This window comes from Cetorhinus maximus, chromosome 25 (genome assembly GCF_964194155.1).
Source record: "Cetorhinus maximus chromosome 25, sCetMax3.hap1.1, whole genome shotgun sequence".
Lineage (NCBI taxonomy): Eukaryota > Metazoa > Chordata > Chondrichthyes > Lamniformes > Cetorhinidae > Cetorhinus > Cetorhinus maximus.
In genome coordinates, this window is record NC_135903.1 from 11,234,441 (window position 1) to 11,257,863 (window position 23,423).

At 42.5% G+C, this 23,423-nt stretch overlaps 1 protein-coding gene across 3 annotated transcripts in view; it reads left to right on the forward strand.

The window, feature by feature from the left end:
- Nucleotides 1-23,423, forward strand: part of skap1 (src kinase associated phosphoprotein 1) — a 338,408-nt gene that overhangs the window by 60,396 nt on the left and 254,589 nt on the right. For all 3 annotated transcript variants that reach the window (XM_078529454.1, XM_078529453.1, XM_078529455.1), the window contains one exon: nt 15,380-15,505. In XM_078529454.1, coding sequence (XP_078385580.1) covers nt 15,380-15,505 — 126 coding nt within the window. The remainder of the gene's footprint in view (nt 1-15,379; nt 15,506-23,423) is intronic.

A 23,423-nucleotide genomic window follows, 5' to 3' on the forward strand; every position in this document is an offset into this window, starting at 1 on the left:
GGGATGGGGGTTCAATCCCATAACATTGAGTCAGATTGAAGAGTCCTTCCAAATGAGTGAGGCTGATGTTCTGACCTTCCTGGCCACGGGTTCAGATTATTAGTATAATATACAGAGGGTATGATGTTCCTCTTAATTGGCAAAAATGGTAAAAGCCTTGTGAGCATTTTTCACAATAGTGAATTTCTAAGCAATTCCTTCAAGACCAAACTACGCCAACAGGAGCTGGTGATGTCAATCATGCAGCCACAGTCAGATGCCATCAATTGAGTAATAGATCTACGAACAGTCTCTCACCACGCTCACCTCTGTGATAATCATTCCAATCTACATGTTAAATGTAACTGGCAAAATAACCCCTCCACTCCACAAATTATGAACTTATTAGGTATCAGACTGTCAAACAGTAATAAGATAAAGACTCAATAATCTGTTACAGTTGATAAAAGCAAAATACTGCGGATGCTGGAAATCTGAAACAAATAGCTGGAAAGACTCAGCAGGTCTGACAGCATCTGCGGAGAGGAATACAGTTAACGTTTCGAGTCCGTATGACTCTTCATCAGAACTAAGAAATATAGAAATGAGGTGAAATATAAGCTGGTTGAGGGGGGTGGGACAGGTAGAGCTGGATAGAGGGCCAGTGATAGGTGGAGGCAAAGAAGAGATTGCCAAAGATGTCATAGACAAAAGGACAAAGGGGTATTGACGGTGGTGATATTAGCTAAGGAATGTGCTAATGATGACATTAAGGGTAGAAAGCAGGACGAGCAAGTGACAGCCCTAGTAGGGGTGGGGTGGGTGAAGGCATCGAAATAGGCTAAAAGGTAGAGATAAAACAATGGATGGAAATACATTTAAAAATAACGGAAATAGGCGGGAAAAGATAAATATGTATTAAAAAAATATAAAAATTTTATAAATGATTGGAAAAGGGGGGATCAGAAAGGGGGTGAGGATGGGGGAGAGAGTTCATGATCTGAAGTTGTTGAGGTCAATATTAAGTCCGGAAGGCTGTAAAGTGCCTAGTCGGAAGATGAGGTGCTGTTCCTCCGGTTTGCGTTGAGCTTCACTGGAACATTGCAGCAGGCCAAGGACAGACATGTGGGCATGAGAGCAGGGTGGAGTGTTGAAATGGCAAGCGACAGGGAGGTCTGGGTCATGCTTGCGGACAGACTGAAGGTGTTCTGCAAAGCGGTCACAGTTGATGTTGGTTGATGAATAAATATTGGCCAGGACACTGGGCAACAGTCCCCTGCTCTTACAGATGAGAAAACTGGAATGATTACAGAAAGGGGAACATTCAGTCCATCATATCTATGCTGGCTCTCTGCAAGACCAACTCCCCTTTTCCTCCAGCCCTGTAGACTTTTTCTCCTTTTATCCTTTTTGAAAGCCATGAATCTGCCTGTACCACATGCTCAGGCTGATCTCACCACTCGCTGCACAAAAATGTTTGTTCTTCTGTCGCCTTTGGTTCTTTTAGCCAGTCACCTGAAATCGGAGTCCTATGGTTCTCGACCATTCCATCAATGGGAATAGCTTCTCTCTACTCTGTGCAGACCCCTCTATCAAAACTCATTTCAACCTTCTCTTCAAAATAATGTCAGGTGATCTTTTACATTGACCTGAGATGGCAGAGGGGGTTTTGGAAGACGATCTCATTGAAAAGACCATCAGGTTTCATTACCTTAAAGATTTTTGCTTAAAAAAATATAGGGGGAGGGATGGGGGATATTGTCACAAATTAGCAGATATTGTAACGCTGCAACTATGAAAGTACAGGAATAATTTCTGTGGTTTCCAGCAGCATTATGGTGATAAATATCACTTTGTACTTTTATTCGTGGAACAATAACCATGTGATATAGTGACAAAATGGAACATCATTCAACAGTTTGTCTGAGAATTAAATAGAAGGCAACAGATGTTGTCAAGGTCTTGCAAGGCACTCATCCAGTCTAGTGTCTGTGTTATCAACCACCAGAGTGAACCTCAGATTTGTGAGATTGGATTACTGCTTTAAACTGACTGCCAGGGATCTTGATAGTGTTATATTGTGGTCAAAAAGCATTGCTTATTCAGACTAGGAGCTCCCAGCTTCAAACAATACTCTGTTCACGGAGTTAATTTCAACCGGGGCAATAGGTTGGCACAATCATGCGGCTCACTTGGGCTAGAGAAGGGGTAAATCAGTAAAGGTTCTGATGCCTTATTACCATCCAGCAATCAGTGCGTTGCGCATGGACAGAATCAGGCTTGGCTGTGATGCCCCTTGTGGTTCAATAGCCTTTTGACACTCATGGTCTCAGCTGTTGTTGGATGAGGGATAAATATTGACCAGGACACCACCAAGAACTCTCTGTTGAAATAATGCTGTGGGATCTTTTTACTTGCACCTGAGAGGACCTCAATTTACCATCTGCTCTGAAAGTTGGCGCCTCTCACAGTGCAGCACTCCCTCACGATTGCACTAAGTGTCAGCCTGGATTGTATGCTCAAGGCTTTTGAATGGATCTTGCATTTAGAGGCAAGAGTACCACACACTAAGCCATGACTGACGAGGTTAAATCTGTCCCCTCTGGTTACCGACACTGATGTCAGTGGAAAGTTTCTCCCTATCTACGTATGATTTTTAAAAATCATTCTTCAATGCAGAGTAGTACTTAACATTGTATGGCCCACTGGGTGTTGAAAGGACCTCTAGTAAAAGTGGCCATTTTTCTACATTAAGTAGAGAAAACTACACCACAAGTCATCATGGGTCATGTTGCGCACATCATCTAGACTGATTGCAATATGATTGTTGCACGAGTTTTAGGGGTGAGCTGCCCAGCAGAGGAATGATACTGAAGAAGCAAATCAAATGAGGCACAGTTACATTTTAAGAAAAAAAATTATAGAGCAGTGGGGGAGGGGAGGGTGGTGGAAAAACTAGAAAAGTTTTCACAGACCCAGGGCTGGAAAGAAAAATTAGCGTCACCCACTAATTACCAGTGTCACCTGGCACCAGAGAAAATTGTATTTGGGCCTTTTTGAAAACTCAACCTGCTTCACGAAGTGAAAGGGAATTCTGTCTTTGGAAGCTTAGCTCTGATTACTGCTGTGAAATCCTTGAACTGAATTGACATAAAATATGTTCAGCTGTATGAGGGCAGGCTGCCTGGAACACAGAACGACTGTGTTGGCCAACAATAGCAGGACTGTAGCTCGCCAAGATTTAGTGGAAGTCTCTTTGCTTTAGAAACAGCTCTCCCTACTGGTCAGACAAGAGAAGGGAAAATGCACTGCTCAGTTTTCAGACAATGTCCACAGATTGCGATTGGTTTCCCATTGACCAGTCGGTGAAAGAGATTGGGACTGATGCCTGAATAGTCAATGAGGCTATTATGCAAAGTGAGCTTGGATACTCTGAAGGGAGTTGAACCTCTGTTTATACACAGAAAGAATTAACACCTAACCTCTAGGTTTCAGGTCATTGACTGATATTTGTTTTGAGATGGGGTTGCTTTCTTTGTCTTGCTCAAACAATCCACCCTTTTCCATGTGAATATTTTTGTTATTTCCTTACTCACAAGCATTGAGTGTAGATGTAAATGGAAATTACATTTAACAGTAAGGTAGGGTATGGGATTTAAATTATGATCTATTAAAAATCATACAATGGTTACAGCACCCAAGGAGGCTATTTGGCCCATCAAGCCCATGCTGGCTCTCTGCAAGAATAATTTTTAGTTAGTGCCACTCCCCTATTCTTACCCCATTAGCCCTGCAAATTCTTTTCCCTTCTGGTGCTAATCCAATTCCCTTTGAAAACTTTGATTGAATTTGCCTCCACCACACTCTTAGGCAGTGCATTTCAGATCCTAACCACTTGCTGCTTGAACAGATTTTTCTTCATGTTGCCTTTGGTTCTTTGTGCCCCCTCATTCTTGACCTTTCTGCCAATGGGAACCGTTTCTATCTACTATGTTTAAGCCCCTCCTATTATTGAATATCTCTGTCAAATCTTCTTTCCTCCAGGAAGAACAATCTCAGCTTCTCCAATCTATCCATTGAATTGGCACAAACTCCCTTTTTTAAAAGGTGAACTGTTGGCAAGACCCAGTCTTGCTGGTGGGTAAAGGTGGTTTTCAACATCTTTGATTGCAATGGCCAATTTCACAAATGCAGGCTGAGGAATTGTAAACAGCAAGATTCTGATTTCTCTGTGTCACCAGTGAGTAGGGCAGATGCAACTTTTATATGATTGGTCCAAATGGCTGCAACACAGCACTCTTAATGTTTTATGGTGCCCAGCATTTTTGTAAATGGAAGATCTCTTTTTAAAGAAAGAAGCAGAGATTCATCCATGCAGTTGTTACCTCCAGACTCGATTATTCCAACACAGAGATAAAAACAAAGAACTGCGGATGCTGGAAATCCAAAACAAAAACAGAATTACCTGGAAAAACTCAGCAGGTCTGGCAGCATCGGCGGAGAAGAAAAGAGTTGACGTTTCAAGTCCTCAGTTCTGTTGAAGGGTCATGAGGACTCGAAACGTCAACTCTTTTCTTCTCCGCCAATGCTGCCAGACCTGCTGAGTTTTTCCAGGTAATTCTGTTTTTGTTTTCGATTATTCCAATGCTGTCCTGGCCAGCCTCTCTCCTTACACTCTCTGTAAACTTGAGTTACTTCAAAACTCTGCCCAGATCCAAATGAACTCACACCAAGCCCATTCACCATCACTCGTGTTCATTGAACTACATTGGCTCCAGGTTCAAAAATGACGGTATTTCAAAATTCTCATCATTCAAATCTCGATGTTCTCACACCCCATCTCAATAGCATCCTGCAGCCAGAGAACCCTCTGTGATCTCTGTGCACAGCCTCTTGCGCATCCCCGATACTCACGGCTGTGGAGAATTCAGCTGCCTGGACCCTAACCCCTGGAATTCCCTCGCTAAACCTCTTTGCCTCTCTTTCTTCCTTTTTGACTACGCTTTTTAAAATCTCTTTGACCCAGCTTTTGATCATCTGTTCTAATATTTCCTTATGTGTCTTGGTATCCATTTCATTTGGTAACCATTCTTGTGAAGCACCTTGGGAGCTTTTACTGCCTTAATGGCACTATATGAATGCTGAAGTTTCCACCTTGAGACCAAGAAGGAAGCTTGTATTCATAAGAATGCCTTGCACATTTTCGGAAGGTCCCAACTTGTATTTGCTAGACCATGCAATTAGGAGTCAACCACATTGGAGTGAGGCTGGAGTCACATCTAGATAAAGAGAAGAGATTCCCTTTCCCAAAGGACATTTGGGAATCGGCTGGGTTTTTACAACAATTTGACAGCTTCATGGTGACCTTTGCCAAATGCCAATAATTTTTTATTTAACCAAATTCAAAATCTCTCCTCATGCAGCAAGACCTGGACAATATCCAGGCTTGGGCTGACAAGTAGCAAGTAACATTCGCACCACACAAGTGTCAGGCAATGACCATCTCCAACAAGACAGAATCCATCCATCGCCCCTTGACATTCAATGGCATTGCCACCACTGAATCCCCCACTATCAACATCCTGGGGGTTACCATTGACCAGAAACAGAACTGGACTAGCCATATAAATACTGTGGCTACAAGAGCAGATCAGAGGCTAGGAATTGTGTGACGAGTAACCCACCTCCCGACTCCCCAAAGCCTGTCCACTATCTATAAGGCACAAGTCAGGAATGTGATGGAATACTCCCCACTTGCCTGGATGAGTGCAGTTCCCACAACACTGAAGAAGCTGGACACCATCCAGGACAAAGCAGCCCACTTGATCGGCACCACATTCACTCCCTCCTCCACTGACTCACAGTAGCAGCAGTGTGTACCATCTACAAGATGCACTGCAGGGATCCACCAGGGCTCCTTAGGCAGCAACTTCCTAACCCACGACTACAACCACCTAGAAGGACAAGGGCAGCAGAACGATGGGAACACCACCACCTGGAGGTTCCCCTCCAAGTAACTCACCATCCTGACTTGGAAATATATCACCGTTCCTTCATTGTCGCTGGGTCAAAATCCTGGAGCACCCTTCCTATCAGCGCTGTGGGTGTACCTACACCACATGGACTGCAGCGGTTCAAGAAGGCAGCTCACCACCAAGGACAATTGGGGATGGACAATAAATGTTGGTCCAGCCAGCGAAGCCCACATCCTGTAAATGATTTTTAAAAAAAACTTCACTTGGCAATGCTCGGGATGATTGGTTGTGTTAGGCAAGGTGGGAGAATAAGATTTTGCTGACAACATGTAAATACATCTGCTTGCCGAGGACCCATTGGAGGGGAGTGCTCCTCCTTGCAGGACAAACACCACCAAATTGAGTAAGTCAACAAATGCAGAAATCTGATGCAACAAAAATCTGTTGACCTGTGGGAACCCAAGTTTCCATGTGCAGTTTTGTGTTTAACTGTTCTGAAGGGAGTAAAGCCACGTACTCGTATTCCAGGAATCAATGAAGCTATACAGTTTCACACTTTCTAGGAGATTTATTGCAAAATTATTGTGTTCAGCTACCAGTAATCATTAGTTTATATAAAAAAATACACAACACTGATACAGATGTCTTGAGGTTTTAATGAAACCAGTTTAGCTTTTCCCTTGTGGGAAATATGAAGTTATTTATGAGCATTGGAAACAAAATAGAATCAGTTCTTGTTAAAGCATTAACTGTGGTGGGAGCTGGTGCAGAGATGAGGCAAAGATATTTAGCGAAAGACAGCCAATAGAAATGACTAAAAGTTGTGGAATTATCAACAAGGCCTGGGTTTTTGAGTTTGTGCAGCTACACATTTCACTTTGCAATGGCATCATCGCGCTACTGGAGCCCTTGCATTTTTGTGGGAGAAGCACATAAATGGAGAGAGCGTGGAATGCAAGATAAAAAGAACTTGTAATGAAATAGCAAGATTATCAGTCACAAGACATCCCAAAGAGCTTTACTGCCAGTGAAGCACTGTTGTAATGTAGGAAACGCAGCAGCTAAATTGTGCACAGGAAGATCCCACAAGTGGCAATGAGATTTTGTTCTAATGATTTTGGTTGAGGACTAAATATTGTCCAAGATACTGGGGAAAACTCCCCTGCTCTTTGAAATAGGGGCCGTGGGATCTTTTACATCACTTGCGAGGGCAGATGGGGCCAGTTTAACAGAATCTCAGAATTGTTACAACACACAAGGAGGCCATTCGGCCCATCATGTCTGCACCGGTTCTCTGAATGAGCAACTCCCCTTGTGCCATTCCCCCACCTTCTCCCTGCACATTCTTCCTTTTCAGATAACAACAGTCTATTTCCCTTTTGAATGTTTCAATTGAATCTACCTCTACCACACTCTCAGGCAGTGCATTCCAAAGCTGCATGGAAAAAGTTTCTCCTCGAATCACTTTTTTTTTTGTTTCTTTTACTAATTACTTTAAACCTGTGCCCTCTTTTCTTGATTTTTTTCATGAGTGGAAACAGTTTCTCCCTATCGACTCTGTCGAGACCCCTCATGATTTTGAACACCTCTATCAAATCTCCGCTCAGCCTTCTTTTCTCGAAAGAAAACAGTCCTGACTTCTCCAATCCATTAGTATCTCACCCAAATATAGCACCTCCAACAGTGCAGTACTCCCTCAGTACTGCACTGGCTCTGTTGTTAATGTTGAAATTGTGCTGCGGTTGAATACATGCTTTAACTTGGTAATCAAGCACAGCTGTTCCCGATTGGGGAAGGATTAGGGAATCATTGCAGGAGTATATAAACCAGTTCGCTCTGGGCGATTGGGAGAGTTTATGAATTTGCTTTGCTGTATTGGAAATAAACCTGTTTTAAGGTACATGCTTGTACTTCCTTAACATACAATTATTGGAATTAACATGTGTCGGCCTGGATTATGTGATCAAGCTTCTGGAGTGTGACACAGTATGATCACCATTTTGTGCAAATAAGGCAATGTGTTTTTCTTTAAAAAGTTAAAAACTTGTATAATTTTATGGCAGCATAATGAGACTTGACCTTCAGATGTCACTGAGCTACTGTGACGTCAGCGTGAGCATTATAACTCATGGCACCGCTGATTATAATCAGTCATAATTAGTGTAATTAAAAAGTGCCATGTTAATGAGGCTCAAAGCATGGCATTCCAAAGCCCAGCCCAAATTGATCCACTTTCTCTCCAAGATCAGAATGTCTTCACATCAGTCTGTTAACTATGAGCTATCCCATTTTATGCTTTGTTTTGGAGCACACAAGGATTGTAGTGCTGACCATCACACCTCGCATCATTTTTTAAAATCCCAAAACCCCCAAATGATATGTTTAATTAAGGTAATAATACAAGATTTAAATCCACCGTACCACAGTAAAGATTGGATTTAATCCCATATAGTCCCTTCTTTCTCCTTAAGTCTTCCATATTTTTATTATTGATATATATGGAATCCCTTTTGAACATTACAATTGAATCTCTTTCTACCTTTCTTTCAAGCAGCAAATTCTAGCTATCAACAACTCACTGAACTTCTCATCTGTTCCTTTTGCTAATTATTCTAATCTGGTTTCTGACCTTTCTGTTGCTTTCTCCTTATTTACTACATGAAAGCCCATCGTAATGTTGAAGACCTCTATTAAACCTCCTCTTAACCAAGGACAACAATCCCAGCTTCTCCAGTCTTTCTACGTTAGCTGAAATCCCTCATCCTGGTTCCATTCTAGTAAATTCCCTCCGCACTCTCTCCAAGGCCTTGACATCCTTCCTAAAGTGCGGTACTTAGAATTGGACACAATCCTCTAGCTGAGGCCTACCCAGTGATTTCTAAAGGGTTTACCTTAATTTCTTTGCTTTGGTGCTCTTGGCCTCTTTTTATAAAGTCAATGATCCAATGTACTTTTTAATAATGTTTTTTTAATAGTTTTATTTTAACTAGTGTAGATGTGTATAAACACCAACAACAAATTATTTTTATATACCACTTGAGAATTGTGTCCCACCCACTGAGATGTTTCAGTTCTAACTTGCACACCATACAACATTGAGCGAAGTGAGCAATGATTGACTAACCACAAGCAAAGCAGCTCCTTGGGCGGCCAGGGTTTGACAAATGGGGCCCATATTCACACATCTTCACTCAAGGTGCCGAGTGGAATTCAAGATCAGAAAATGGTCTAATTTTTGGGGACCTCAATCCTGCCACTGTTTCCTTTGCTCCACCGCTGGTGCCGTGTTTTCAGCTGCCTCTGCCCTGAGCACTGGAATTCCCACCCTAAACTTCTCCACCTCTCTATTCTATCTCCTCCTTTAAGTCAGTTCTAACCTTTATCTCTTTGACCAGGCTTCTGGATCACCTAATCTCTCCTTTATATGGCAGTGTGTCAAATATTTGTCTGAACATTCCTGTGAAGTGCCTTGGTACTTCTTTTAAAATTCTTTCATGGGATGTGGGTGGTGTTGGTCAAGGTTGGCATTTGTTGCCCATCCCTAAATGCCCTTGAACTGAGTGGCTTGCTAGATCATTTCAGAGGGCAATTAAAAGTCAGCCACATTGCTCTGGTGTCGCCTGTAGGCCAGGCCAGGTAAGGATGGCAGATTTCCTTCCCTCAAGGGCACTAGTGAACCAGATGGGTTTGTACAACAATCAATGATAGTTGTCATGGTCACTGTTACTGAGACTAGTTTTATATTCCAGATTTATTATTAATTGAATTTAAATTCCTGCCAGCTGCCATGGCGAGATTTGAATCCATATCCCCAGAGGATTAGCCTGGGCCTCTGGATTACTAACCCAATGACATTACCACTACGCCACCTTCTCCACTGTTAAAAATGCTATATAAATGCAAGTTGTTGTTGTTTGGGCTGTCTGCCTTTTGGATATTTAAAGTATGAGTCATCCGTTTTTGTTTGTTTCGGTTGACCTTTAAACATTTATTTTTAAGTGTTGCCAATTTATATCGCCTGGGAGACAGTTTTGGAGGAGTTACTCGAGTCCATTAGTGTGAGAGAGCTGAATTAACATCCGTAAAGATGTAAGCATGACCTCGGGGGGGTGTTTTAGCTCCAACTGTCTGCGTGTTAATTAATCTCCCTCGCACTGTTGGGACCAGCAGTTCCTTCATTGTGTCATCAGCACTTGCTTTTGGAACAAAAATAGTCTTGAAAAATTAGGATATCGTAACATGAGACAAGTTTGGGGCAGTTCCAGGACAGTTCCTCATGGCTGTGAATCAACAGCTCAAAACTGCACATAATTCTGTACTAATTGGCAGAGAACTCAAAATCTGTAGAGATAGCTGATGAAGATAAGAAATATCAAGGTGGTGCATTAGGAAATGGCCACTTTATTTTGTGATTAAGACATGTTGGGGCTTTATTTTGTAATTAATTCTGCTGTACATGGCCTTGGAGTGTTTGATGGGGCAGTATGTGTTTTCCAGTCCATTGCGGGGTTTTACTTGGAGCTGGTGTACTTGGTCACCGCCTTTATCCCTTCCGACACGGCGTGCTTGGCTAGTTCCCCGGGCAGCAGCAGGCGCACGGCGGCCTGGATCTCCCGGGAGCTGATGGCGCTGCGCTTGTTGTAATGGGCTAGGCGGGAAGCCTCACCCGCAATGCGCTTGAAAATATCGTTCACAAACGAGTTCATGATGCTCATGGCCTTGGAGGAGATGGCGGTGTAGGGGTGAACCTGCTTCATCACTTTGTAGATGCAGATGGAGTAACTCTCCTTCCTTGACCTTCGCTGCTTCTTTCTTGGTATCTAATCCGTTCTGTCCCTACCCTGGGAATGTTTGGGGACAGTATGGAGGGTGCTTTACTCTGTATCTAACATGTACGATAGCTGCCCTGGGAGTGTTTGATGGAACAATATTGTGGGAGCTTTACTCTGCAACTATCCCTCTGTTTGATCTGAGTGTGTCTGATACTGACTCTGTGGCAAAAGTACAACAGCGCTGGAGTTCTGCATTCAGTACAATGGGCATTCACCCTAGATATTCAGCATTGCTCCATGATGCATCACTCTGGGGAAGGGAAGAAAGGATATTTTCTTAATGCTCACACCTTATGAGCACTGAAAGAGTATATTTGGGCAACAGCACAATGAAGAATAAAAATCTAACACTCTAGAGTGTCTAATAGGTGACTCTACATTGTGGACAGTTTTGCCTCCCCTTCCCCGTTAAACAGTCACTGATTTGGATAACCAAATCACTGGATGTAAATTAGATTTAGAAATTGAAGGTGATTTTAGTAACAGCCCCTCCTAAACTCCCATAAATGTGTTGTAAAATCCTCATTATGTTACACTGCACACTGGTTCCACATATGGGAACAGTCAACGTAATGAAGAGCATGGATTTTCAAAATGTCTGTTTCAGATTGGTGCACCCTTTAAGTAGCAGGTCCTGAGGGTTTACAGTTATCCATGATTAGATGCAGTTAGTTGGTTTATTGTATTTGTAGAATTGTAGACATTTCAGAATGAAAGCGGTCATCGTACCGCTCTGGAGTTATTTAATCCCGATTCCTTGCTCCTTCCGTTACCCTTAAATATTTTCTCCTTCATCTAATTCACTATTAGATGTCAACAATTGACTCAACTTCTGTAGTCTCTTGTGGCAATGTGTTCCACATTCTAAGAAACTTGTAGTAAAAAAAGGCCTTCTAACCCTCAGCCTCTATATTGACTGGAAAATGAGAGTGGGTGGGAGGAAGAAAGAAACGAAGAACTCCCAGTTCTACAGTGCCTTTTGTGACCTCAGTCCATTCCAATAAAGTACTTTTGAAGTGTAATCACTTGTAAGAAATGTGGCAGCCAAATTGTACAGAGCAAGCTCCAACAGTCATGAGCTAAGGCACCAGAGAATCTGTTTCACTGATGTTGTTTGAGGCATACACGTTGAACCGGGAAGAACTTGTAATGGGTTTAAAATGGCACCTTGATATACAGTTAACTTTATCCCTGAATTAATATGTTCAAAACTTACTAAAAGTTCTTTTCTTCACAAAGTTTCACACAAGCTGTTTCTAGCCCAGTTAACTTCTCATTCAACTGAGGAGAGAAGTCTGATGCCCAAGGATGGGAGAAAATCAAGTTAAGAGTATAGGAAGGAGCTGATTGAAATGTAGGCAATATTCAGTGGTATAGGTATGGTAGATGGGGAATACTTTTGGAGTTATTTCAGCCCAGTGAGACAAACCATCAATTTAAAATAGTGAAAAGTTAACCTAAGTTGGATCTCTAGAGTTTCTCGTCATTCAAGTGTAATAATCCAATGGGTTAATGCAGTAAACACTGCATTGGAGAACTTAAAACAGTGAATCACAGAATAGTACAGCACACGGGAGGCTATTCTGCCCATCATGATTGTGCCAGCTCTTTGAAGGAGCTACCTAATTAGTTCCACTCCTCCTGCTCTTTCCCCATAGCCCTGCAAATTTTTTGCCTTTTCAAGTATGTATCCAATCTCCGTTTGAAAGTTGTTATTGAATTTTCTTCCAGTGCTTTTCAAGCAGCATGATCCAGATCATAATGACCATTGATGCTAAAGTGAGGGAGTTGCGAGTACTGGGAGAGAAAATCATTGGGCCAATAGGTTAACTTTTCCTTCCATTCTTATTTTCAATGTTGAGCCAGAGGAGATGATACTGGATCCAGTCATTGCTGCCCCTCTGATTTTAACATGGCTGAACTTTGTCTGGGACTAAACAGCATCCCTAGCCCTTGTGCTGCTTGCATTGTTGCTGCATGCTCTATACCAGCAGTTCTAGATTGTGAACTCTCCCTTCTCACTGTAATATGTTCTTAAACTAGCTGTTGGGGAACAAGTCTTTGTTTTAGTGGGAGCATTCCTGCCTGGGAGCCAGAAGGTTCAGGGTTCAAATCCCACTGTAGACAGTCCCAGTGATTGTGAAGACTGGAATTCTGACTCAGAATTCAGGGTTGATATTCTGTGGGTTCCTTGCATCTGGTAGGTGTGATTGACTCATCTCTCCCCAGCCCCCCAACCACCACCACCATGTACCCTCCTGTCTTAAAGCACTAACCCCCTATCGGCTGATATAAAAGTGGTTATGGCCATGGAAAGAGTGTTCATGTCGCAGCCTGTCAGGCCGTTAATCTTTCCCCTGCCTCTTACTGTTCTCCAAAGGAAGATTACGAAGATACAATAACAATGGACGGTTCATTTAAATAGAAAATCATGAAACCTGGTTGAAGAGTCAGTGTACGTTGCTCTTATTAAGGTTAAGGATGTTGGAGAATGGATCATTTTAATTTTCAAATTGAGTATTGGTTCCATGCATTCCCGGCTCAGGCGCACAATGAATCGGATGCAAAAGAACACAGCCTGCACTTGTGAGGGAGTACATTCAAAATTAATCTGCGGAAGCATTATTTCAGTGAGTGAGTGATCAATCTGTGGAAGAGATTCCCAAGGGAGATCATGGAAGCAGTTTGTATTGAACCATTCAAATGCAGATTAGAGAGATTACTTTCAGAAAACAACATGTTAGGATTGAGTATTACTTGAGACATGACATGTCGTGAGTGTAGCGCATTTGCGAAGAACAGGTGACTTTGGACCATCTCTGCTTTGGGACGAGTTAGGGTAAGAGCAGTGATGTTTTGGATGGGTTCCAGTTTATGGCGTGACTAAAGACTTAACACCATCCTAAACAGATTTTTTGAGCAGGGAACGTTGGCCAAGTCACCCAGAGAGGATCTGAGCAACAGAGAGCTACTATGGGACCTTTTATTGCTCCTTGAACTGGCAAGCCGAACCTTCGTTTCATTTCTCGTCAACAGTTAGAACCTCCAGCAATGCAGCTCTTTTGATTTGTGCTGGAATGGGACTTGATCTCATGACCTCCTGACTGAAAGAGCAAGAGTGCTTCTGTCTGAGACCGGTTTTACTGGTCAGAGCAGATTCTTGTGGCTCCCTGACATTTTTTGGGTGTTATGCTTATGATTGTATCCGAATTCGCAACAAATCCTGTTCACCAATCACCCCTGTGTTCGCTGACCTACATTTGGCTTCTTGTCTGGCAATGCCTGGAATTTTAAAATTTTCATCCTTGTTTTCAAATCTCTTCATGGCCTTGCCCTCCCTATTTCAGTAACCTTCTCCAGTTCTACAGCCATCCGAGATCTCTGCACTCCCCCAATTCTGACCGATTGCACATCATATTTTATTGCTGCACCTTAGTGGCTGTGCCTTTGGCTGTCCTGGCCCTAAGCTGTAGAATTCCTCCCTGCCCAGTGAAGGATGCTTTTGTTCATTTGTCCTAATGTCTCCTTGTGTGCCTTGGTGTCAAATTTTCTGTATTAAAATTCCTGTGAAGCACCTTAGGATGCTTTACTATTCTAAAGGTGCTATATAAATGCAAGTTGTTGTTACTGTACATGGGAAGGGGGAAAGAGAGGATTGTTTTCGGATACACAGGGTTCAGAGAGACACTTACTTCCTACTTGAGATTCACAAGCTGTGACAACTTTAAACAGATGATGGAATAAGTATATTTGTTGTCTAGTTTGCTTTAAGAATTGGAATTTATTAGCACCTTGTACATCTTCCAAGTCTTGAAGGCCATCGCTGCCAGTTGAGTTTTTTCAGTGATACAGTAACCATTGTTTTTCAAATGAATTTGACAAATCAACTTTTGCACAGCAAGGTCCCACGATCAGAGAAATTAATTGACCATTTAAATCTGTTTCTGGTGCTGATTGAAGTGAGAGTATAGGGCAAAACACTGATAATAACATTGAGATACCCCTAAACTGGCAGATGGGGATCTTGATTTAATATTTTATCTCTACTGCCCAGGAAACCAAGTGTTTTACAGTACTGAAATCCTGGAGTAAAGCTTGAACTGCAAGCCTTCTGAGCCAGAAGGAAGATTGCAGTAACATCCTTTTTATATTGATGCTGGCATTTAAAAAAAAAAATAATGCATGCAAATTATAACACACAGGCCATCACAGGCTAAAGTGAGGTAGCTGAATTCACTTTAACAGAAATGCTGCTCTAAGCCATCACTGCTTCAATAACTGTGCGTTTCAATTTGGCCTTTAAAACTGTTTCAAACTTGCCTACTCATTCTGTAAATTAAAAGATTGCAACAAATGGGACAAATGCAGTTGATTTGAGATCATTCAAATTCCTGGCGGTTTTTAAAAATATGACACTCCCCGGCTGGTAACTGTTAATAATAACACCCCAAACTGCTCTGCAATTACTCATGAAAACCAAGTTCGAGAAACCCAATTGTTGAGATTTATTCTGTTTGTTATTTGAATCTCTCAACTTGTTCAGTGTAAAGTTTTTAATTCACTCTTTTTTTTGTTCCTCTTTTTGTCGGACAGGAGAATCTGGTGACTCCTACTTGGGATCAAGACATGAGGACAGTTCTGATGATAGCCAGAGTTTGAGCCATGTTCCATCAGGGCTCTCGGACAGTATTTCAGTGGCCTCCGATAACCAGGATGAAGGTATGTATAATTTCTTTTCTCTCTGTCCTCACATCAGTATGTGAATCTGGCCGTCCGGTCTCGACCTTGTGTGCTGTTTGATGCTGATCTACCAGGAGCCTGATAAGAAACTAGCTGTCAGCAGCAGAGTTAAGGGATGTTTATCTTTGTTAACGGGAGGGGCATGGAGAGATAGCAGCAACTCTGAAGCTTTCTGGACTGGTTCCAGGAAAGCTGTGACGTGTCACCTCCACGAGGCAGGAGAAGGGAGTGGAAATTAAGCAATGGGATATCCTTGGACCTGAATTGTTTTGCAGGGAGGGGAATAGAATAATCGATTGATAATCTGCCTTAATGGCCAGGTCTGGTCCTTTTTCTAACACTGGGCACCATTCATTTGTCTCCAAATAACTAAATTGCTGTTTGCTCTCAATATTAGTTTGGAAAACGTGACTTGATCTGAGAAATAGCAAAGAATGACTATTTATCAATTATGTGCAATTCCAGGAAAGTGACGTAAATGTTTCCATCTCTCTCTCTCTCTCTCGCATAATGGTTCTTTTCCCTCCCTACTTTATACTGGGTCTGGGAAACTGGTCTCTTTCTATCCAGAGACTAAACATAAGGGGGTTAGTTTTCCCCATGTTCATTAGGAGCTGGGACTGCCTTACCCCAACAGTGCAATTGTACATTTGGCACTTCAGTCAGTCTGGGTTGGTCTAGCTTCCTGAAGCCTGGGCTTGTTTATGCTAAGAGGGCCCAGCCAATCAAAGCAGACTTGTGTCTGCAGTTGCCAGCATTCCTATAGTGTAAAAATTGACCTAGGAGTAAAAAGAACATGAGCCCAGTTTATGTGAGTTGTAGTTGTCCTCCTATGCAAACATACGAATTAGAAGCAGGAGATGGTCATTCGGCCCCTCAAGCCTATTCTGCCATTTGATAGGATCATGGCTGATCTGATTGTGGCCTCAACTCCACATTCCACCTACCCCCGATAACCTTTGACTCCCTTGTTAGTCAAATCTATCTACCTCTGCCTTAAAAATATTCAGTGACCCTGCCTCCACTGCTCTCTGGGGGAAGAGGGTTCCAAAGATTCACGACCCTTTGAGAGGAAAAAATTCTTCTAATCTCCCTTAATGAGGGAGATCCCTTATTTTTAAACTGTGTCCCCTCGCTCTAGTCTCTCCCACAAGGGGAAACATCCTTTCAGCATCCACCCTGTCAAGTCCCCTCAGGATCTGACATGTTTCAATAAGATCACCTCTCATTCTTTCAAACTCTAATGGATACAGCCCAGCCTGTCTAACCTTTTCTCTCAAGCATCAGTCGAGTGACCTTTCTCTGAACAGCTTCTAATGCATTTACATCCTTCCTTAAATAAGGAGACCAAGACTGTACACAGTACTCTAGATGTGGTCTCACCAACACCTTTTACAACTGTGGCAAAACATTCCCACTCTTATACTCCATTCCCCTTGTAGTAAACAACAATATTCCATTTGCTTTCCTAATCACTTGCTGTGTCTGCATACTAACTTTTCCTGATTCATGTACCAGGACACCCAGATCCCTCTGTATCTCAGAGTTCTGCAATCTCTCTCCATTTAAATAATATACTATTTTTCTATTCTTCCTGCCAAAATGGATGAGTTCACATTTTCCCACATTATATTCCATCTGCCAAATTATTTTTCCCACTTACTTAACCTATCTGTGTCCCTTTGCAAACTCATGTCCTCTTCACAATTTACTTTCCTATCTATCTTTGTGTGATCAGCAAATTTAGCCATCATACATTCGGTCCCTTCATCCAAGTCATTGATACAAATTATAAACATTTGAGGCCCCAGCACTGATCCATGTGGCATTCCACTTGTCACATCTTGAAAAAGACCCATTTATCCCTCTTCTCTGCTTCCTGTTGGCTAACCAATTCTCTGTCATTGCTAATATGTTACCCCCTACACCATGAGCCCTTATTTTGCGTAGTAACCTTTTGTTGTGGCACCTTGTCAAATGCCTACTGGAAATCTAAGTACAACACATCCACAGGTTCCCCTTTAGCCATGTTGCTTGTTACTTCCTCAGAGAACTCCAATAAATTCGTCAAACATGATTTCCCTTTCACAAAACCATGTTGACTCTGTTTGATTGCATTGAGATGTTCCAAATGTCCCGCTAGAACATCCTTAATAATAGATTGCAGCAATTTTCTCTAGGCCAGATGTTAAGCTAACTGGCCTGTAGTTTCATGCTTTCTGTTTCGTTCCTTTCTTGAATAGAGGAGTCACATTTGTTATTTTCCAATCTGATGGGATCTTTCCAAAATGTAGGGAATTTTGGAAAACCAACGCATCTACCATCTCAGCAGCCACTTTTTTAAGACCCTAGGATAAAGTCCATCAGGAGCTGGGGACTTGTCAGCTTTTAGTTCCAATAATTTTCTGAGATTGTCTCTGAAGTCCTTTTTTTAAAGGTGTGTTAAGGTTACATCTGTCTTTGCTTCTTATAGCCTTGTCTTAAGAACACAAGATAAGAAATAGGAGTAAGCTGTACAGCTCCTCGAACTTGCTTTGCCATTCAATAAAATCTTGGCTGAACTTCTAATTCAACTTCACTTTCCTGCCTTATCCGCAGATTCATTGATTCCCTCAATGTCAAAAAGTCGATCAATCTCCATCCTAAATGTACACAATGACTGACAGTCCACAGTTGTCTGCAAAGATTTTCAACCCTCTGAGTGAAGAATTTTCCCTTAACCTGAGTCCCAAATGATTGACCGCTTGCTGAGACTATGACCCCTAGTTCTAGACTCACCATCCAGGGGAAACAGCCTCTCGGTTTTTTGACAACTATCTTACATTTGGTGGTCTCTGGTTACAAATCTTCCAGCCAGTGGAAACAATTTCTCCCTAACTATTCATAATTTTGAACCCTGCTATTGAATCTTCCTTTAACCATCTCCACTCTAAGGAAAACAACTGCAATATCTCTAGTCTCTCTATGTAAAAGAATTTCATTGTTGGAAGTGTTGCTGCTGTTGCAGCCGATGTTGAGTGAGTGCGGAGTCTTCGTCATGGTGGAATGGGGGAAACACAAAGGGATGAGATGAGGTTGATGGCACTGAACCTGGATCAAGGAACAACTTCAGGTAATTGTGGAGGCTTATGACAAATAATATGCTCATGCTCTTGGCCAGGGTTATTGTTTGACAAGCAAGTCCTAAAGAGAGAGAGAGAATGCGAGAGAGAATGCCTTTTCCAAATGCAATAGGAAACCAGATATGCAAACACCAAATATCGAGCAAAATCCCTTTCAACAGCACCGACATTACATTTGCATTTCCCACATCTGTCATCCAGGTGACCTCAAATGGTTGTTGTGAATGTGTATGACCCAAGGCATTAATTTGAGATTGGCCAGTTATAGTCTGCCTCGAAACTGGAGGAGGCCATTCAGCTTCTCGAGACTGTCCCCCATTCATGGCTGATCTGTATTTTAACTTCATCTACCCACCTTTGTTTTGTAAACCCATAATACCATGACCTAATAGGATGTAAGGACTCCACAATTGAGCTAGGGTAAGAGACAGTGCATAAGAGAGCAGGAGAGCAGGTTTTCAGTGCTGAGGATATACTTCTGCTGTTGCTCAAGGTCACAGGAATAGTGTTAAATGTAAAACTCATATTTGAAGTATTCTAATAGCCACCTTTTCTAATTAATGACCCCCAATTCACTTGGATTCAGCAGCCCCATCTGTTTAAATGGTGGATTTACTCATTTTTGTAAATTGAATACTGGAGAGAGAGGGAAAAAGGTGGCATCTGAAATGATCACCTAAAATTAATACTGGAAAAAAAATGAAGTAATGACAAAGTTCAAACATAATTACCTTAATCTACAAAATGTGACATTTAATTAGAAATTAACTTTTAAGAAACTGTCCTCATAGTTCACCCTTGGGGCTTTTAAATAAAGAGTTTTTAAAAAATCCTTGGTGCTGAAGCTAATTAAACAAGGGAAAATGGTTTTGAACACAAGAATTAGTGCATGCAGTGTACTGAGAGTTCTCATTGCTGCTCTGTGACATGGTTCTGTGGCATTACATGAGGTGGTAGGTGGTGTGAAAACTGGGTGAGTTCGATGCAAAACACTTGCACGCCTCGTCCGGGAAGACTGACTGAAAGATCTCAGTTATTTATTTGATTCTTTATACATTTTCCCCCAAAGAAATCTGTACATGGGGCAGAAAAGTAAAGCTGGTTTGATTTGTGTAGGTCATTTAAGGACTCGCCCTGTGACCAGGGTGGGGGCAGATAACAATTTCTCCATGTTTGTCTATGCAGCAAGTCTTTATGATCTGGTGGGACAAGCTGCCTGAAAGGAAGGTGGAATCATTTCGAATTAGATAAATACTTGAAATGGAAAAAAATGACATCTCTATGGAGAAAGAGCAGGGGAGTGGAACTAATTGAATAACTGTTTCAAAGAGCCGGCACAGGGAAAATGGGCCAAATGGACTCCTCCTGAGCTATAAGAGCCTATGTCCTATGATTGGATAGCAGTTGTTGCCTCAGTCGGTGTACAGATCTTCAAGTTGCCCTTTGGTATGACACTGCAAAGTTTTTGTGCTAATTAACCCCATAGCCTATCGGAATTCAACTGAGTTTCTGAAAACCTGTTTACTTGGGAACCTCTGGGCCTTTATTGGATGACAGAAACTTGCAAATCCTTTCCTTTAAAGTGCTTTTGCGTAATGTGATGTAGGGAAATACAGCAGCCAGTTTGTGCACAGCAAGCTTCCAGCAATGAGATGACTGACCCGATAATGAGTTTTTTGTGCTATTTTTATGAGTGATAAATATCGACCGGGCCAAAATTGCTATGGGATCTTTTACATCAACCTGAGAGGCCAGATGAGGTTTCAGTTTTGTCTCAATGGAAAGGTGGGACCTCTGACAGTGTCAGCCGGGATTATGTGCTGAAATCTCAAGTGGGGCTTGAACATATGACCTTCTGACACTGAGGTGGGAGTGTTAGCACTGAGCCAAAGCTGACACCCTTGACAAAGCACAGACTGTGATGGGTGTGCACCATATCTGTTGGCTATAAGAACTCTGAGTAAAATTGGCTTGGGCCAAATAGTGTTAAGTGTCTGCACCCTCAGGTGGATGTAATGGATCACATGGCACTGTTCAAAGAACAGGGCAGTTCTCTCTGATGTCCTAGCCAATATTTATTTCTCAAGCAACATCTGATCATTATCACATTGCTGCTTGTGGGATCTTGCTGTTGCATTTCCTACATTACCATAATGACTGGCTCTTTGTAAAGCTTTTTGAGACATCCTGATATTGTGAAAGGTGCTATGGTAATGCAAGGTTTTTTTCTAGTGCTGCACACCACATTTTCCCTCCTACTGAGTGCTTTAAAAAAACTTGCATTTAAATAGTGCCTTTCATGACCACTGGATAGCTAAAAGCGTTTCACAACCACAAACAGCTATTTGATAATCACCAGATCATCTGTTTTAGTGATGTTGACTAAGGGATAAATATTGGCCTGGACGATCTCCCCTGCTGTTCTTTGAAATATTGCCATGAGATCTTTTATGAAAACCTGAGAGGACAGGTTTTCTTTCCTCAGTTTAATGTTTCATTTGAAAGGCAGCAATGCCAACAGTGCAGCTCTCCCTCAGCACTGCACTGGTAGTGCCAGCCTCAATTTTTTTTGTGCTCAAATCCATGAACCTGGAACCTTCTGACTCTCAGAATCACAGAATCTCACTGTGCAGAAGAGGCCCTTAACTGAGATCTTATTCAGACAGGCCACAGGATGGCAGGTGTGCAGGGGTGGTGGGCGAGGGTGCAGATGCCACAAGGGGCTCTTCTGAGATTAGGACTGAAGCAGATTTTGAGGTTAGAGGGAGCTATGCTCTGCTTCTGACTACAACATTACTCAAGTGGGAGTGCTTTGTGTTGACAATACCAGGAGACATCAAAGAAGAAAGTGTTCCATCCCCCAGGCCTATCATTCCTCACCTTAACTAGCACAAATTCACAAGAAGAGACAGAAATACGCAAAATCTTTTAAGTTTCAGTAAGATTCATCTGCCTTGCTACAACTCCAAGGCACCTTTAGTGCAGAGTGTGGCCTGCATACTGGCAGAGATAATGCTTTTTGTTTCACTGTGTTGTTCATTAAAGGGAGTAATGACTGTGGAGGTGAGAGCCACTTTGCAAAATGTTTATTGTTATAGGTAGGACAGACAGATTATAGCTGTCTTAATACTGACAGAAACTCAAAGAGCTGTAAGAATAAACTTAACCAATAAATTAAGCTTAATTACTTTGTGCTGCAGTCCAATCTCCTAAAATGCTGAGGTTTGCTGAGAGGTTTATGCCAAACTTAGATTAACTATCACATGCAAATTCAACAAACAGCATTTGAAAATTGTAAAAACACTGAGGTGTAAATGCAATTGTCTGATTGTACTGCCTAGAATTGTTATGATCCATCCATACCAGTGTTGTATCATGTTTAACGGATGGCCTTTGCTGAGGTTAGCTGCCCCCACCTTCTAACCTCCAATAATCTGATGTCATCCAAAACACTTTGTGTACACTAACTCGCACTTAGTCCCATTCATCCGTCACCTGCCCCTTGCTCACTGAAATACACCCTCCACCGATTTTAAAATGTTAAATTCTCATCCATGCTTTCAAATCCCTCTATAGCCTTGCCCCTCCTCCCTTCGTAACCTCATCCAGCCCATCCCTAATTGTCCTTCAGAAGGTGGTAGCGATCTGCCTTCTTGAGCCACTTTGGTCTAGGTGGTGTCTTCTTCTTAGGCTGTCCCTTGGGATCGAGGATGACTTGCTTCCACACTAAAAATGAGTTCTCAGGCGACAGAAGAGTCCAATGCACAACCTACAGTCTCAGTCACAGGTGGGGCAGATGGTGGTAGGGGGAACGGGTGGGTGGGGTGCCCGGGTTGCCACGCGCTCCTTTCGCTGTCAACGCTTGGCTTTAGCTAAGCCCTTGGCGATGAGACTCGAGGTGTTCAGCTACTCCCCGGATGCTTTCCCTCCACTTCGGGTGGTCTTGGGCCAGGAATTCCCAGATGTCGGTTGGGATGTTGCACTTTTTCAAGGAGGCTTTGAGGGTGTCCTTGAAGCATTTCCTCTGCTCTCCTGGGACTCGCTTGCAGTGTCGAAGGTCCAAGTAGAGCACTTGTTTCGGGACTCTCGTGTCAGGCATGCGGACGATGTGTCCCGCCCAGCGGAGCTAATCGAGTGTGGTCAATGCTGCGACGTTGGGGATGTTGGCCTGAGCAGGAACACTGACGTTGGTGCGTATATCCTGTTATCCTGCCAATGGATTTGCAGGATCCTGCAGACACAGCGCTGGTGGTATTTCTCCAGAGTTTTGAGGTGCCTGTTGTACATAGTCCATGCCTCTGAGCCATATAGGAGGGCGGGTATCAATACTACGTTGTAGACCATGAGGTTGGTGCCGGGTTTGAGGTCCTGATCTTCAAGTAGAAGTACTCTCTTCCTCATGCGGTCGAAGGCCGCGCTAGCACATTGAAGGCAGTGTTGAACCTTGTCGCTGATATCTGCCATGTGGTGTAGGTACACACACACACCACACCACACCAATGAATTTTTTGTAGTGAACTGAGTGGCTTGTTAGGTTCAATTAAGAGTCAACTTCATTGCTGTGGATCTGGGGTCAACTATAGGCCAGACCAGGTATGGATGGCAGATGCCCTTCCATCTTCCTTCCTCCACCACCACCCCCTCTCCCCTGGACATTAGTGAACCAGATGGACTTTTTACACCAATCTGGTAGTTGCAAGATCATAATTAATGAGACTAGCATTTTCTTCCCAATTTATTAATTCATGGAATTTAGATTTCCCAGTTGCCTTGAT